The sequence below is a fragment of the Plecotus auritus genome (assembly GCF_963455305.1).
Source record: "Plecotus auritus genome assembly, chromosome: 7".
In the NCBI taxonomy this organism is placed as follows: Eukaryota; Metazoa; Chordata; class Mammalia; order Chiroptera; family Vespertilionidae; genus Plecotus; species Plecotus auritus.
The window spans coordinates 47,215,641-47,231,890 of NC_137774.1; the positions used below are offsets into that span (position 1 = coordinate 47,215,641).

Here is a 16,250-nt window from a genome sequence, read left to right on the forward strand (position 1 = left end):
CCCACTCTTCCATTTCCTTTCTCCTGGGGACAAGAGGCATCTGACAACCTCCTCCACACAGCCCTTCTTCAAAATATTAACTGGTAGCGGAGCCCATTTTAAAAACAAATTAAATATACCATCACAGGTCTAAAGGGAAACAAGCAACAAAGGGACTGATCAGCAAAGAAACTAAACAACCACAAAGTATACTCCCAGATGACAAAGCGCAGGGCTGCCCTGTGTGGGGCACTGACATGGCGCGCTGGCACAGGAGGTGCCAATCGCCCTCCCCGGGATGCCCCAGATGCCTTCAGAGATGGGGAAGTCAGGGGAGGGAGTGGGGTCCAGGAGTAGGAGACAGAGGGAGACTCCAGACTTTACACAGGATGGACCACTATTTATCGAAGTGGAGGTTGGTCCAAAACTTAAATACCACTAAAACGTGTACTTTTAAAATTGTAAACTGTATCACCCCACCCCCCCCTTTTATGTAGGTCTGAAACTCTATAAAACCAGAATGTGAACATTTACAAATGTCATCACACTGCAGTTGTTGAGGCAGAAGCATTCTACAGTGGATTTGCGTGAGTTGGGGTGGAGGGATCGGCGAAAAGGAAACAGGTAGGACATTTGGCTCACAGGGAGTTTTGCAAGAAGTCCTCAAGCTAAGTCTGCAGTCTGCTTAGTCAGTGGCCACTTTCCCACCACCCACGTTTCCAGACTGTGGTTCTGCCCGGGGACTGGGAATCACTTTGGGAGGGAGTCCCCTCGGGCCAGCTACCCGGTTCTCCAGCTTCTGGATCTGCTTCTTCCCGCCCTTCAGGGCCAGCTGCTCGGCCTCATCCAGACGGTGCTGCAGGTCCTTCACGGTCTGCTCCAGGTTCTTCTTCATCCGCTCCAGGTGGGCGCTGGTGTCCTGCTCCTTTTTCAGCTCCTCGGCCATCATGGCCGCCTGGGTAAGTTCACAGAAAACATCCATGGGCCATCCGCCCATCCCATCCCTCCCCAGAGCACGTGCAAGATGCTAAGGTTGGTGCTGTGTGTGCTGATGTATAGCACTCCCCCACGTTGCTAGTTCATCTCTTTAGGAAGCCACCACTGACGGACTTAGGTCTTAAGGAGATGGAACCTGTGTGTCATGCCCAGGTTAGAAGTTCCCCTCCTTCTCCCCCAAGGGCATCTCTGAAAAGAAAGAATGGAGCTCACATCCGTGATGGCTTTCTTGGCCTTCTCCTCTGCGTTTCTGGATTCCTGGATAGAGTTCTCCACCTCTGCCTGGCACTGGGCTATGTCAGCTTCCAGTTTCTTCTTGATGTTTATCAGGCTTGTGTTCTACAAGGAAAATTAGGTACCGGAAGTGTAGGTTATAACTGGACACTTCAAACAATTGGAAGGGAGAGGGCTCGGTGGGGAAGGACATAAACCATGATCAGGTTCCATTCCTCATTTTCACACGGGGTTTGCTAGACACTGTTTTGGTCTTGACCAAACAGAACGTCCCAAGACAGACCCAAGAATTGCACATGAAATAATTGAATAAATGATAAAAGTGGGCTTTCAAATATTTGAGGAAGAACAGATTATTCAAAAAGGTGCTGGAAGAAGGAAATGATTTGTTGATATAGTTATATAAAATGAAAAATAATTCTAATGATCAAAATATACCATAAATGGAATTGTAAAAGTGAGGACAAACTGGAATACATTTGCAATGATTATTACTGAAAAATATTCCCTGTCTTAACGTAAAACAAATCAATAAGCAAAAAAGGCAAGAAGTACAAATAGGTAAGACACAACAGAAGAAATCCAAGTGGCAAAAAATATGATGAAATGTCTGCCTCAGTAATCAAAGAAATAAGAATTTTAAAAAAAGAAATATTTTCAACAATAAAATTGGTCAAGTTTAAAAAATAATAGCTAAGGTCTTTGAGAATTTATAGGAAAGAGCTCCCAATGGGTAATAAAAATTAGGACAAATTAATTAAAGATCAGTTTACAGTATATTACAAATTTATTTATTTCTAAGAATATTAGGAAAATAATAATAATGGATATATGTAAAAACTTAGTTCACATAAGCAGTTTTTCTAATAGTAAATTTTAAAGAAGTTCATCATAGCAGTTTTTCTAATAGTAAATTTTTTTGGTGGAATGATATGAAACATCTAATCAGAGAATTAGTTAAATAAAAATGCCATAATACACAACTAAAATGGACTACTTTTCTGTCATTAAAAACAGTTATAGAAAACTCTCTAAAGATGTAGAAACATATTCATGACATATTGCTAAATGAAAATAAGTTGCAAAAAGTTTGATCACATTTTTACAAAAAATATAATATTTATTGACATAGACAAGGGCTTAGCATGAAAGGTCTCAAAATGTTAACAATATGGTTAGCACTTTTCTACTGTTCCTTTGCTTGTATTCTCTATTTGTTTATAAAAAGGAATTTTTAAAAAACTCATAAAAATGACAAAGATAATTATTTTGAACGACAATCCTAACTTTCTAAGATTATGGCTTCTACCGTGAAGCCTTCTCCAGCCCCTTCATGCAGTCATTCACCCTTCCTTGCTCTGACTTCCCACTCACGCATGACCTTCTATGTTCAGAGGAAGAAAGCCCCGTGGAGGGAGCCCGGCTGCACCTGGGAGTGCAGCAGTTGCACCCGGTCACTGGCGTCCAGCAGCTCCTGCTCAGACAGCCTGCGGGTCCGCTCGGTCTGCTCCAGGGCCACCTTCATCTCCTCCAGCTCCTCCAGCAGCAGGCCGCTTCTGCGCTCCGTGATGGCCAGCTGCTCCTTGAGGTCCTTGTTGCTCCGCAGGGCATCGTCCAGCTGCAGCTGGGAGTCCTGCAGGGGGCAGCAGGAGTGAGGCTGGAGCCCACAAACCGAGGGCCCAGCCACCCCCCACCCACCGCTCCCGCCAAGGCACCAAGGTCACCTTGAGCTGGCCCTGGACTGTGCGCAGGTGCTTCTGGGTCTCCGCCAGCTGGCGGTTGGAGTGGCCCAGCTGGATCTCCATCTCATTGAGATCTCCCTCCATCTTCTTCTTCAGCCTCAGGGCATCATTCCGGCTCTGGATCTCCGCATCCAGCATGCTCTGCATGGCCTCTGCCGCCCGCTGGCTGTTTCTCTTTAGCTGCTCGATTTCTTCATCCTTCTCTGTGACCTTGTGGTCAAGCTCAGATCTTACCTGGCTCAGCTCTAGCTGGACACGCAAAATCTTGCTCTCTTCATGTTCCAAGGAGCCCTGATAAAAGCACAGGAGCGATTGGAAGTGCCATGGGCACTTGAATGGATATTTTCTGCTGTTATGATAAAACTAGAGGCCCAGGTCCCCAGGCCTGGCTGGTGATCAGGGCCTTCCGGCTGCCAGCCAGGGCCTTCCTTCATTCTGCGCTGCCCCCTGGTAGTCAGTGCATGTCATAGTAAGCAGTTGAACTCCCGGTAGGTTGAACTCCAGGGACAATTTGCATATTAGCCTTTTATTATATAGGATGGGTATGATAATAACACCGATTTTACAGATGAGTAGAACAACACTCAAGAAGCTCAAATGACTTGCTCCTGAATGTCCCTTCTAGTAATGAAACTGGAACTAAACCTTTGTTATTAACAACCAGGTCTTGAGGGGGGAATTAGTGAAAATTTTATTGACTGTGTCTATTTAATAAGGATATAAGTCAGGAGCCAACCTATTCTCTAAAATGTCAGGGCAATTGCTCTCCCTTTATCCCTTTGTAAAACTTGACAAATTTACGCAAATTTCCCTAGAAACTTCTTGAGCGCTGCCCTGCACTGGCCTCAGCTGAGTATGAGCTCAGGCCGCGGCACTGTGGTCAGTGCAGGACTCCCAGTAGCCAGAGGGGATCGTGTGCTACTGTTAAAAACGAGGGCTCTTGGATGTTTGGTGAAGGATTTCTTGCTTTCCAAGAGGAAACATTGAGGACATAATAAACAAATGTATCTATCTTCAAAAGGGGAGACAGGATGGACTAGCGGACACAGAGGACACAGCAGAGCCCAGTTGTCTCCTGGGTCCTCCCGGCAGGAAGGCTCCCCCCCCCTCCGCCCCCAGGGGTGTGCTGGCCCCTCTTTCAGCGCCCATCCTCCTGAGCTCCCATGTGCTACATCCCAGAACTTGCCTCCACCTCCTCGAGGGCAGCCTGGAGGTCCGACTTTTCCTGCTCCACTTGCTTCTTGGTCTTTTCCACTTCCTGAAGATGCTTGCCAGTTTCTGCCATCTGCTCGGTTAGGTCCGAAATCTCCTCTGCAAAGGACAGGCTTGATTTAGGTTGCGCGACAGACTCCAAGGGACGGTGCAGGCCTTGGCCAGGCAGCTTAGGGCCGGCGATTCATTCAGGACATTTATGTGGGAGAGAGCAGGCGAAGCCCTCGGGGTGAGGTGTGAGCAGAGGAAGGTGGGTTGCCTCACCTGAGCTGTGCAGAGAGCGAGTGAAAGCGCACCATGTGGCCCCCAAACTTCCCAAAGCTCTGCAGCGGCCCAGAGGATGGAGGAGAGAAGTGTGGAGAGCATGCACAGAACTGCATGCCACACTGAGACAGGATCCCGGGAAATGTTCTCCCACAGGGACCTCAGCACCCCACTGCGCCCCCTGGTTTAGAGGATGCGACTTTCTGCAACTGTGCCTTTCATAGGAGGCCTCAGGCTTCATGGTGAACTGAACAGATGTGCGCATTTGGGGGGCAGTGGGAAGGAGGAGGCGTCCGGAGGTGGTTGTGCACATGGGGAAGGGGTGACTGGACGAGAAGGGCCATATTACACACCTGTGGTGGTCAGAGAGCTCACCTTGAAGATTTTTAAATTTTCATTTTATTTTTTTTTAGAGAAAAAGAGAAACATCGATTGGCTGCCTCCCGCATGCACCCCAACTGGGGATGGAACCCACGACCTAAGTATGTGCCTGGACCGGGAATCGAACCTGCCACCTTTTGGTGTACCTGACGACGCTACAACCAGCTGAACCACACCGGCCAGGGCTCACCTTGCAGATTTTTATTCTCCCGCCTCAGTGTTTCCAACTGATCCACCACTTCCTCATAGGCGTTCCGCATCTTGAAGATTTCAGTACTCAGGGACCTGGACTCTTTCTGAGCTGCTTCCAACTCAGCTTGGCCCTCATCCAGCTTCTGCTTCCACTCTGCCAGGACCTGGGGGGGACACAGGGCATGTGAGGAGCAGGAAGGGAAGGGAACTGTCAGCAACACCGAGGTTTACCCTTCCATCCTTAGGACTAGGGAGACAGGGGCCCCTTCTAGAGCAGTCCCCACGCTCTGATATCCCTACGGTGATCCACCGTGTTCTTAAAGATGTTTTCATCTCAAAGGAAACAGAATTAGCTTTAGCTAAAAAGAGAATTCCCTTTTGAGGGACCGTCACCAAAGTCAAGAGACACCGTCAATCCCCAAGCTCCCTGGACGGGGACATCCTGCTCTGCAGGTTGTGTGAGCATCCCACACGTGGGCATGAGGGCTGTCACTCTCATCGCCGCCACCACTGCATAGGGGGAAGGACCTTGTCGAAGTTCCTCTGCTTCTTGTCCAGGGTGGCGCAGGCGGTGTTGGCCCGCTCCAGACCCAGCATCAGGTCGTCCACTTCGCCCTGGAGCCGCTGCTTGGTTTTCTCCAGGGACATGCACTTGGCGCTCACCGCCTCCGTGTTTTCCTCCGCTTCCTGGAGCCTCTGGGCCAGTTTTTTCCTAAGAGAACCAGATGTTTCTCCCTTGGCAAAGGTGGATTATTTCAGAAGGGCTACACCGGAAGAGAAACAAATAGTCTACAGGGAATGGACCTTGACAAGGGCAAGACCTAGCGTTTGATGAATAGAAAGGATTTACATAACATCCGAAGGGTCCCAAAGAGCTTGGTCACTGAGGGGGCACCGGGGAACCAGGTCGAACGGACGGTCCCCACAGGAAGGACAGGAGCACCTATGTGAATGCTCAGAAAACCCAGGGCCTGAAGGGAGGGGTGCTCCAGGAAGGGTTGGTTCTCTGTTCCTTCACCTGTGCCTCGGGGTCACCTCTCCTGCGTAACCTGGGGCCGTACTTGGCCTCCTCCAGCTCCTCTGTGCGCTGGATGGCGTCCGTCTCGTACTTGGTCCTCCACTGGGCCACCTCGCTGTTGGCCTTGGACAGCACCCTCTGTAGCTCAGCCTTGGCTTCCTGCTCCTCCTCATACTGTTCCCGCAGCAGGTCACAGTCGTGGCGGGAGGACTGCAGGGCGTGGGCCAGGGCGTTCTTGGCCTGGGGAATCGCAGTGATAACAAATTGCAGACATATTTGGCCATTTCCCAAGTTACGGTATTTTCACATAAACCAGCACTTCCCCAAGTCGAATCGTCATTTCCTTGCTGCCTTCCCAAACTTGGCTGTAACAGCGCCTCACCCATTTTGTTTACTTACTTTTTAGAAAGCTGACTCCTTTGTTATATTTAATTATATTTAATTTAGAAGTAAACTGACACACTACAGCAGGTGGAACACCGTTAATAGGTGCCACGATTAGAAGGTACCCCTAAGAATCAACGCAATGGAAGTAAAGCAGCAGCATCGCCTTCTACGTGGGGTGGGTAGGTACTTGGCTGCTGTGGCTCTGTGCACAGGGCCTGCTCCCTAGGTCTCGGTAAGTAAATCACCAAGTGCTAGAGAGCTGGCACCTAAGTGGAGACCACATCCTCATGTGATCAGAAGAACTAAAACAAAAGTCGATACAATGCTGTGGAGCCCTGCGACCGTGAAAACCCAAAGGCATCTTTGGTGCCACTGTGAGCTGCGGCCCCACATCTGTGCACCCATCTGTGCCACTTCCACGCTCCGCCTCCCCTTCCTGAGAGGGGGACATGCCCGGAGGCCTCCACACCCATCCCTGTCTGGGCAGGACCACGGATGGTTTAGCGCTCATCACACCAGTCACAAACACTCTGTGGTACCACCAAATGCAGCAGCTTATACATTTGCATCCTTTTAAAGACACAAATAAACAACAAGACTTTGCTGAGGAGAACTTAGCGACTACCGTGTCCTGGCCTGAGGACAGCGCGCTCTGTTGCAGACCTGCTCATGACTCCATCAGGCTCCGGTTCTCACTGCTCCCTGGCCCTTTCCATACAACAGAAAGATGGAGACAAATGTAGCACTGGCTCTTTTTTAGGTAGAGCGTGAGAGATTTCCAAAAGATGGCTCCATAAGGCATCGCCGGTGCACGCGGCCCTCTGAATTACAATTACACACGTTTGTGGACTCCTGGATTCTCACTCTAATGAGCAGCTTCACTAAGCACCTGCTGTGTGCTCTGTCCTACTGTGCACTATACCTGCTGTTTACAACTATAGTGGGGAATTATTCCTGCCCTCTAGGAGTTAACAAATCAGTGGGAGACCTGCAATATAAACATAAACGGCTAGATATTGGCATCAAGAACATGATGATGACGTTTATGTTTATGTTGATGTCCCAGGGGTGCCTCTACAATCATGTAGTCTTTTCTGGAGGAGGGCAGCTTAAAATTGGGTATTGCAGCAGGGGCTACACAAAGTGTGAAGAAGAAAGAGGAGGACATCTCGAGGGGCCGGATGAATTGCTGGGCAGCATGAAAGAATACACAAAGGCAGGGATGGTCAAGCCAGGGCCGTGGGGCAGCGGGGAGGGAGGGGGCGAAGGGGACGCCCCTAGCTGGAGAGGGAAGTGCATCAGAACCCCCTGGGGGACAGAGGACCCAGAGGATGGAGCCCGCTGGAAGAGTTTTCTAGGGCTGAGGAAGGAGATCTGATGCCAAGGTCACCTCACCTCACAGATCCGGCTCCTGCACACTGCAGGCAGAGGACAGGCACCCGCTTCTGTGATGCAGCAGGCCTCCCACCAGTTCCGAGGCCTCCCTGCTCTCGGGTGCTATCCGATGCTGCCATCCCAGGAACGGTGGTCCTTACCTTGGTTTCTTCGTCCAGTTGCCTCTTCAGCTCCTCCAGCTGCTGGGTGAGGGCCTGCTTGCCTTTGGTGAGCTGTGAAACCAACACCTCCTTCTCCTCCACTTGGTGGCTCAGCTCCCCTAATGCACGGATGTGGCCCCGGTCAGCCTTGCGCCTGCCTCCCCCGTGGCCCACCGCACCGCAGCGCCCACCCGGCCTCACCGTTTTGGGTCTGCAGTCTCGCCTTCTGCATGTTCAGATCGTGGATTAACTGTGTCTGCTGGTCATCCTTGGCTTTGATTTCATTAAACTGGTCTTCCACAGTCCGGCACAGTCTCTCCATGTTACTCTTAAAAACAAGCCAACGTGAGTGGGGAATGTGTTCCTGGTGTCCAGAATGGCCCAGGCTGTCTGATAGATTAGCTTCTTGTTAGGTTAAATGAAAATACAGAGAGCACACAGAGGTAAGTTTTAAAAAGTCATTTCACATGTGCTGTATTTTTATTTGTGGTTGTTGCTTAATCACCAATAGCTGGGAACAGTATGCCCTGGCAGACAAGTATTTAGTCATTTGTGAACAAACCTTTGAGAAAACGCCACTCAAAGGAGCCCCGGAATCTCCTTATAACATAAACAGTTCTATTGCCATGTCAGTAACATGACCTCCTGATGTGTCTGATTGCAACAATATAATCAGGTGAGAGTGCTGAGCATCTCATTAATTACACAAAAAGCTTCCTGCGGTGGCGGCTGCGTGCCAGAGCCCCTCCCGCAGCCGCTGGCTGTCCTGTCTTTTTGTGAAGTTTGTTTAAAAACCTTGTATACTCATATGCTGTAGACCTCTTCCCTCCCCTCCCACCTCATATAACATAAAATGAATATAATGAGCATATCTTTGTCCTTAGGCTGCAAAGTGTGAGATGACAGCAGGAGAGGCAGGGATGTCAGACTCAGAGGAAGACCTCGAGGAGCTCAGGCATCTTTAAGAAGATGACTTATGCGCGTGAAATCATTAAATCGGGGTAGTCAAAAAAGGGATGGGGACTCACAAAGAGAAAAATCAAAGGATTCAACAACGTAAAAAATATAAGGCAATAGCCCAGCGTGTGTGGCTCAGTGGTTGAGCATTGACCTATGAACCAGGAGGTCATGGTTTGCTTCCCTGTCAGGGCACATGCCCAGGTTCCAGCTCAATATCCAGTAGGGGGTGTGCAGGGGGCAGCTGGTCGATGATTCTCTCTCATCACTGATGTTTCTATCTCCCTCTCCCTTCCTCTCTGAAATCAATAAAAATATATTTTAAAAATAAGGCACTATAAAGTGCTTCTTCCACTGAATATTAAAAGTGAGAACTGAGAGCATGGTGCTATGATAGGGAGGCAGTAGGGTGGGGCTGCTTATAGGCACAGCACGTGGGTGATGCTGGAGTTTCCTGTAACTCACCCATCCTGCAACCTGGCTTGGCTTGGCTTGCTTGGGCCGGCGGCGGGGGGGGGGGGGGGGGGGGTGTGCAGGGGGGAAGGGGGGAAGGGGAGCGGGAGGGAGAAAGAGAAAGATAATATATACAGACACACTTCTCAAGGGAAGGGGGGAAAAACGACACAGGTGGAGAAAATGGCTAAGTTAGAAAGAGAGAGAAAGGAGTTGCAGTGAGGAAGAAATAAAAGGGTTGAATGAGCATTGTGAACCCAGAAGCTCAATAAAGGCAGCAAGAGGCACCAAGGAGACCACCCTAACCCTCTGATCCTCTCTCCATTCCTTCCCCCCACAGACACTCCGACTTCTGGGCAGCCCTCTGCAGGAGGTCCACAGCCCCATTCTGGGGTCACCCCTTCTTCTAGCCCAGCCGAGCAGCCCCAAGGACAACTCTAAGCTCATTATTTTTAAATCCTCACCCGAGGACATGCTTTTACTGATTTTAGAGAGAGAGGAAGGAAGAGGGAGAGAAATAGAAACATCAATCAGTGGCTTCTTGCTGGAGCCTGACCGGGGATTGAACCCACACCCTGGATATGTGCCCTGACTGGGAATTGAACCCGAGACCCTTCAGTGCACCAACTGAGCCTCCTGAGCCGGGACCAGGGCACCTCTTGAATCTAGGAGCCCACGGCTCCTCTCCGGAGAACTCTTTGCTTTGGTCAGACACAGAGGCCAGTTTACCATGAAGCTGGCGACGTTTAGGCTCCACACCCCCACTCGAGTGGGCCCCGACTGCAGGGAGCTGTGGTCCCAGGTGGGGTGGGGGGCGGGGGAGGCCAGGCACAAGCAAGAATGTCCTCCTGGGCAGGCATTTCTGACAAATGGCCTGAGGAGGCCTGAGCAGACAGGGGCCTCATTCTTCAAGGAGCCAGTAATCTGTGACTTATTTTCTCATTCTAAATTAATACTTACTTACATGCTTAATTTTGTGTTCATATTTTATGGATATTTTCATTAAAGGCCCCTCCCCTCCTGAGTTTCCTATGCTTTAAGTTCACAAGACCTGGGCCTGCCCCTGGTCTCATGTGTGATTTCACATGGGCTCTGCTTCCCAGGGACTGATACTGTGGGCTCAGATAAGCACACCAAGCAAGGCCTCTCGGTGCAATCCACCCACAGGTTTAGTTCTAGAAAATGCCGGATGGTTCAGAAACTTTCTGGAAAACTCTGGGAAGATGATGAGGGCTTCAGTTGTAGCAGGTCATTGGGTCAAGCTCGACCGACTTGAATTGATTTGGGGACTTGGGAGCAGGCGGCGTGGGGACAGGGATTCGGGTTAGAACGTGCAGTTAGTTAGGGCATTTCCTGATACCTGCCCACAGGGCAGTGGCTACAGCAGCCTCGCGTTTGCCAAGAGCAGAGAGGCAGGTACCTTCGACTTGGAGACGCTCTCGATGTTGCTGGCCATGTCATCGATCTCCATCTTCATCTCACTCTTCTCCTTCTCCAGTTTCTGCTTGACCCTCTGCAGGTTGTCGATCTGCTCCCCGAGTTCAGCCACACTATCCGCGTGCTTCTTCCTCAGAGCAGCCGCCGTGGCTTCGTGCTGCAGGGTGGCCTCCTCCAGGTCCCTGCGCATTTTCTGGAACTCAGCCTCCCGCTTCTTGTTCATCTCAACCTGGGCTGAAGTTGCGCCGCTGGCTTCCTCCAGCCGCTCGCTGATCTCCTCCAGTTCCCGGGAGAGGTCTGAGCGCTGCTTCTCAATCCTGCCTCTGAGTGTGCGTTCTGCTTCCATCTCTTCCTCCAGCTCCTCCGTGCGGGCCTGAAAGGGCCTGTGTCAGCAATGCTGTAGGGGCAGCAGCCACATGGGGAGGGCAGGATGGTGCGGGATAGAGCGCAGGCAGTGTGAACTAAAGAACACACTATATGATTAAATTAGTGTCAAAAACTCAGCAACAATCCAAATGTCCCCCAGTAGGGAGGTGGTCAGGTCAACCATGATGGAGCCGCACCCTCTGGGTCTGCAGCAGCTGGTCCATAGCCACCATGGACAGCTCTGCAGGACGAATTGAGCAAGTTGCAGAACGATAGTCTCAGCATGATATTTATATGTATATTTTATGTATATATGTTGTATATATTTATGTACACATATATATATTATAATGTTCTTGTTCCCTTATATTTTTATGCATATACATAAGCTTATGCGTGTGTTGTATACACTGAGTGGCCAGATTATTATGATCTCTGAATGCATAATAATCTGGCTAATATGCAAATTGTCCCCTCAACCAGGAGTTTGACCAGCAGGCAGGCCAGCCAACCGCCCATGTCCTCTCCCCGTGGCCAGGCTGGCTGGACCCCACCCATGCACAAATTCATGCACCAGGCCTCTAATATATATATATATATATATATATATATATATATATATATATATATATACACACACACACACACACACTGAGTGGCCAGATTATTATGTGTTCAGAGATCATAATAATCTTGCCACTCAGTGTATATAATATAGCACTAGAGGCCCGGTGCATGAATTTGTGCACAGGTGGGGACCCTCAGCCTGGCTGGCGATTGGGGCCATCGGGGCTGATGGGGCAGGCTGGCCGGGGGGTGTGGAGGGATCACAGGAGGTTGGCTAGCTGTGGGAGGTTGGCTGTGGAGGTGCACTGACCACCAGGGGGCAGCTCCTGCATTGAGCATATGCCCCCTGGTGGTCAGTGTGTGTCATAGTGACTGGTTGTTCGGTTGTTTGGTCATTCAGTCGTTTGGTCGCTTAGGCTTTTATATATAGAGATATATTTTGAGGTCTTAGTACATAAATCCATAGTGAAACATCCAGAAGGATGCACCTCCAACTGGCACTGGTGGTGACCTCTGAGAAGATGGCAAGGGCACTGGGCTTAGAGTGGTGAGCAAAGCAATGTCCTGCCTCATTGGTAAGAGGTTAATTATGTCCAAGGAAACCCATTGATGTGGAACTTGGAAAATTGAAATATTAATTTCAGTAAATAAAGGGAAGGAAGGACATTGTCTCCAGCTGCAAGGGGAGGGAGGAAAGAAGCAGAGGGGACGGGGTGAGGAGGCGTGGCCCAGGGCACTGTCGGGGGCTCCCAGCCTCACCTGCAGCTCTTTAATCTTCTTCTGTAACTGCAGACTGTGAACTTGCTCATCATCCATCTTGCTTTGTAACTGGCTGATTTCAAACTCCTTCCTGCAAATAGATATATATGCATTTCGCATGAAAGAGAAGCCTGTTAAAGGGGAAAGTTGACTTTCGTGCTCAAACACAGAGGTCCAGATGAAACAGCTACTTTTTCAGTTTCTCCTCTACTTGCTGCCTGTCGTTCTCCAGATCCATGATGGCTTCCTGGGCCATTTTCAGGTCTCCTTCAAGCTTCCTCTTCACTCTCTCCAGGTCGGCCCGCAGCTTCTTCTCCTGCTCCAGGCAGCCCTCGAGCTGGGACGAAACGGGGAAGGCTGAGGCCCTGCCGGGAGAGTGTGCTTGCCCCTTAGCCAGCACACCAGGCCGTCCCAGGCTCCCAGGGTGTGACTGTGGACTTGGGCTCTGAGGGAGCAGGTTTGCCTTCCCTCCTCCAGCAGAGGCTCCCCAGGGGATGGCGCCTCAGAGGCTCCTGTGGTGCCTCCTTCAGCCGATTCCCACGTGGCCTGTCCTGGGCCAGGTTCCCTGCAGAAACATGGTGCCCACAGGGTTGTGCTCTTGCCCAGGCAGGAACAAACGTCCTCCTCCCCACTTACACCATGCACTGCTGGGAGCTCTAGGCGAAGTGTGTGTGTGTGTGTGTGTGTGTGTGTGTGTGTGTGTGCGCGCACACACACACACACGCATGTGGACACCTGTGGGTGTGTGTGGGGGGAGTCAAGAGGTAGAGCACACCTTCTCTGGCCTCAGGGACATCTGGTCAAGTTCTAGCCACAGTTGTGAGTGAAACCCGGAGACATTGAACCTGGCTCTTAGCTCAAGAACAAAATGTAACACGGTGGGAGAAATGACCATTTTCATGGTCACAAATAGAACTCATTTTTAGCAATGTTAGAACAAAATTGAAGCTTTTGGGGCCCAAAGACCTAGAAGAGGATGCCAGTGATGATGATGATGATAATGATGATGATATTAGCTCATGGTTCACTAACACTGCATGCTGAGCTTTTCATGGACACCCTCCGAGGTGGAGCTACTTGTGTCCCCGTTTCACAAGGTGGAAACAGAGCCTCGAGTTTAAGTGCTTGCTCAGCATTCCAGATGTGCTTGGAAAGGGCTGAGACTTCAACCCAGCGACTCTGATTCCGGAGTCTGAAGCTCAGCCCCTGCATCCCGCCTAGACCCCTGCATCCCACCTAGACCCCTGCATCCCACCTAGACCTCTGCATCCCGCCTAGACCCCTGCATCCTGCCTAGACCCTTGTATCCCGCCTAGATCCCTGCATCCCGCCTAGACCCCTGCATCCCGCCTAGATCCCTGCATCCCGCCTAGACGCCTGCATCCCGCCTAGACCCCTGCATCCCGCCTAGATCCCTGCATCCCGCCTAGACCCCTGCATCCCGCCTAGACCGCTGCATCCCGCCTAGACCTCTGCATCCCGCCTAGATCCCTGCATCCCGCCTAGACCCCTGCATCCCACCTAGACCCCTGCATCCCGCCTAGACCACTGTATCCCGCCTAGACCCCTGCATCCCTCCTAGACCCCTGTATCCCGCCTAGACCCCTGCATCCCGCCTAGACCCCTGCATCCCTCCTAGACCCCTGTATCCCGCCTAGACCCCTGCATCCCGCCTAGACCCCTGCATCCCTCCTAGACCCCTGCATCCCGCCTAAACCCCTGCATCCCGCTTAGATCCCTGCATCCCGCTTAGACCTCTGCATCCCGCCTAGACCCCTGCATCCCGCCTAGACCCCTGCATCCCGCTTAGATCCCTGCATCCCGCCTAGACCCCTGCATCCCGCCTAGACCCCTGCATCCCGCCTAGATCCCTGCATGCCGCCTAGACCTCTGCATCCCGCCTAGACCTCTGCATCCCGCCTAGACCCCTGCATCCCGCCTAGACCCCTGCATCCCGCCTAGACCCCTGCATCCCGCCTAAACCTCTGCATCCCACCTAGACCCCTGCATCCCGCCTAGACCCCTGCATCCTGCTTAGATCCCTGCATCCCGCCTAGACCCCTGCATCCCGCCTAGACCCCTGCATCCCGCCTAGACCCCTGCATCCCTCCTAGACCCCTGCATCCCTCCTAGACCCCTGCATCCCGCCTAGACCCCTGCATCCTGCCTAGACCTCTGCATCCCGCCTAGACCCCTGCATCCCGCCTAGACCCCTGCATCCCGTCTAGACCCCTGCATCCCGCCTAAACCTCTGCATCCCGCCTAGACCCCTGCATCCCGCCTAGACCCCTGCATCCCGCTTAGATCCCTGCATCCCGCCTAGACCCCTGCATCCCGCCTAGACCCCTGCATCCCGCTTAGATCCCTGCATCCCGCCTAAACCTCTGCATCCCGCCTAGACCCCTGCATCCCGCCTAGACCCCTGCATCCCGCCTAGACCCCTGCATCTTGCCTAGACCCCTGCATCCCGCCTAGACCCCTGCATCTTATCTAGACCCCGCCTTTTCTGAGCGTCGGCAGGCACCGTGTGTGAGAGCCCAGCAGAGAAATGCCCTCACGTCATCTGCCTGCTGCTCCAGCTTGGCATTGACTTTGATGAGACCATTGACTTTGTCCTCTTCAACCTGCAGGTCATCTAGTGTCTGTTGATGGGCCTCCTGCAGGGCTTTCTTCTCCCTGGTCAGCTTGGAGATGTTTTCTTCAAGGGCCGTCATTTCTTCGGAAAGGTTCTTTACCTGGGACAACATCAACACCAGTTCAAGTCAAACAATTAAACCAGAGTGTCCAGCAAAGGCTACTGATTCTTTTATTGAATGACTTGGCTAAATGTTGTCCTTTTATTGAAGGACACTCTAAATGAGAATATGCTGCCTCTGAAGGGAACACGCCAATCTATATCCACCTGACACATCACGGGAATTTGCTTATTAGGTTGGCTAATTGGGGTTTAGAATGAGGCAGGAAGGGGAAGGATAATCCGGAATGGGAGTCCTAAGTTGTCCAGAAGCAGGACAAGGGCACCGAACATGGAACTTTAAAGCATTAAATTAAACATTGCCCCATGTGCAACATTCTTCTAGATCACAGAGTACTAACTCCTGGCCCGTAGGCTGAATCCAACCACAGACATCTTTCCTTTAGTCTTCATAGTGGTTTACAACTTGGAATAAATTACCAACATTGAAAAACTTGAGATGTCACATAAAATCTGGGTTTCTGGTCTCTTACAGAAGTTGAAAGCCCTGGCAATGCCCGATTCCCATTCCCACCTGGCAACAGCTGGCTGGCGCTGTCATGGCTGCCACTTGTGGACAGGGTGAATGCTCTCCAGTTTGCCGCAATTTCCACTGCTCCCAATTTTCTCTTTCCACTACATCCAGTTGTCCACCCAGCACTGACTGAGACATCCCACACCTGGCCATCATCATCCTATGTTCTATCTCATTGGCAGTCATTATGAAATGAATCATGAACTGCACTCTTCATTTAGTTCTGTGAAATATTTACTCTTTTGTGTGCATCTAATTTTAGTCTACACATGGCATCATGCTGTGTCTTTCATTTTCCTACTTTTCTTTACTCAGCACTAGTTCTTTTATATCCATCTTGTTGCCCTGTGAGCATCCTCCACGTCTCACCTCTCCATTCCCCAGCATGGGCCCTGATGCTGTCTCCAGCTCTAACCGCCCCCCCCCCCACCCCAGCCCCAGGCAATGCTGCCACGCACATCCCCACACATGTGCCGGTACGGACTGGAGGGAAATTTCCCTG

At 51.1% G+C, this 16,250-nt stretch overlaps 1 protein-coding gene across 1 annotated transcript in view; it reads right to left on the minus strand.

The window, feature by feature from the left end:
* Positions 1-16,250, minus strand: part of MYH13 (myosin heavy chain 13) — a gene marked incomplete at its 5' end in the record, with an annotated part of 48,029 nt that overhangs the window by 3,645 nt on the left and 28,134 nt on the right. The window contains 14 exons of the mRNA XM_080678119.1: positions 764-934; positions 1,189-1,314; positions 2,639-2,842; positions 2,934-3,242; positions 4,138-4,262; positions 4,999-5,164; positions 5,529-5,712; positions 6,062-6,258; positions 7,941-8,059; positions 8,142-8,268; positions 10,771-11,160; positions 12,480-12,570; positions 12,671-12,816; positions 15,038-15,214. Of these exons, the coding sequence (XP_080534245.1) occupies positions 764-934; positions 1,189-1,314; positions 2,639-2,842; positions 2,934-3,242; positions 4,138-4,262; positions 4,999-5,164; positions 5,529-5,712; positions 6,062-6,258; positions 7,941-8,059; positions 8,142-8,268; positions 10,771-11,160; positions 12,480-12,570; positions 12,671-12,816; positions 15,038-15,214 (2,532 nt within the window). The remainder of the gene's footprint in view (positions 1-763; positions 935-1,188; positions 1,315-2,638; positions 2,843-2,933; positions 3,243-4,137; positions 4,263-4,998; positions 5,165-5,528; positions 5,713-6,061; positions 6,259-7,940; positions 8,060-8,141; positions 8,269-10,770; positions 11,161-12,479; positions 12,571-12,670; positions 12,817-15,037; positions 15,215-16,250) is intronic.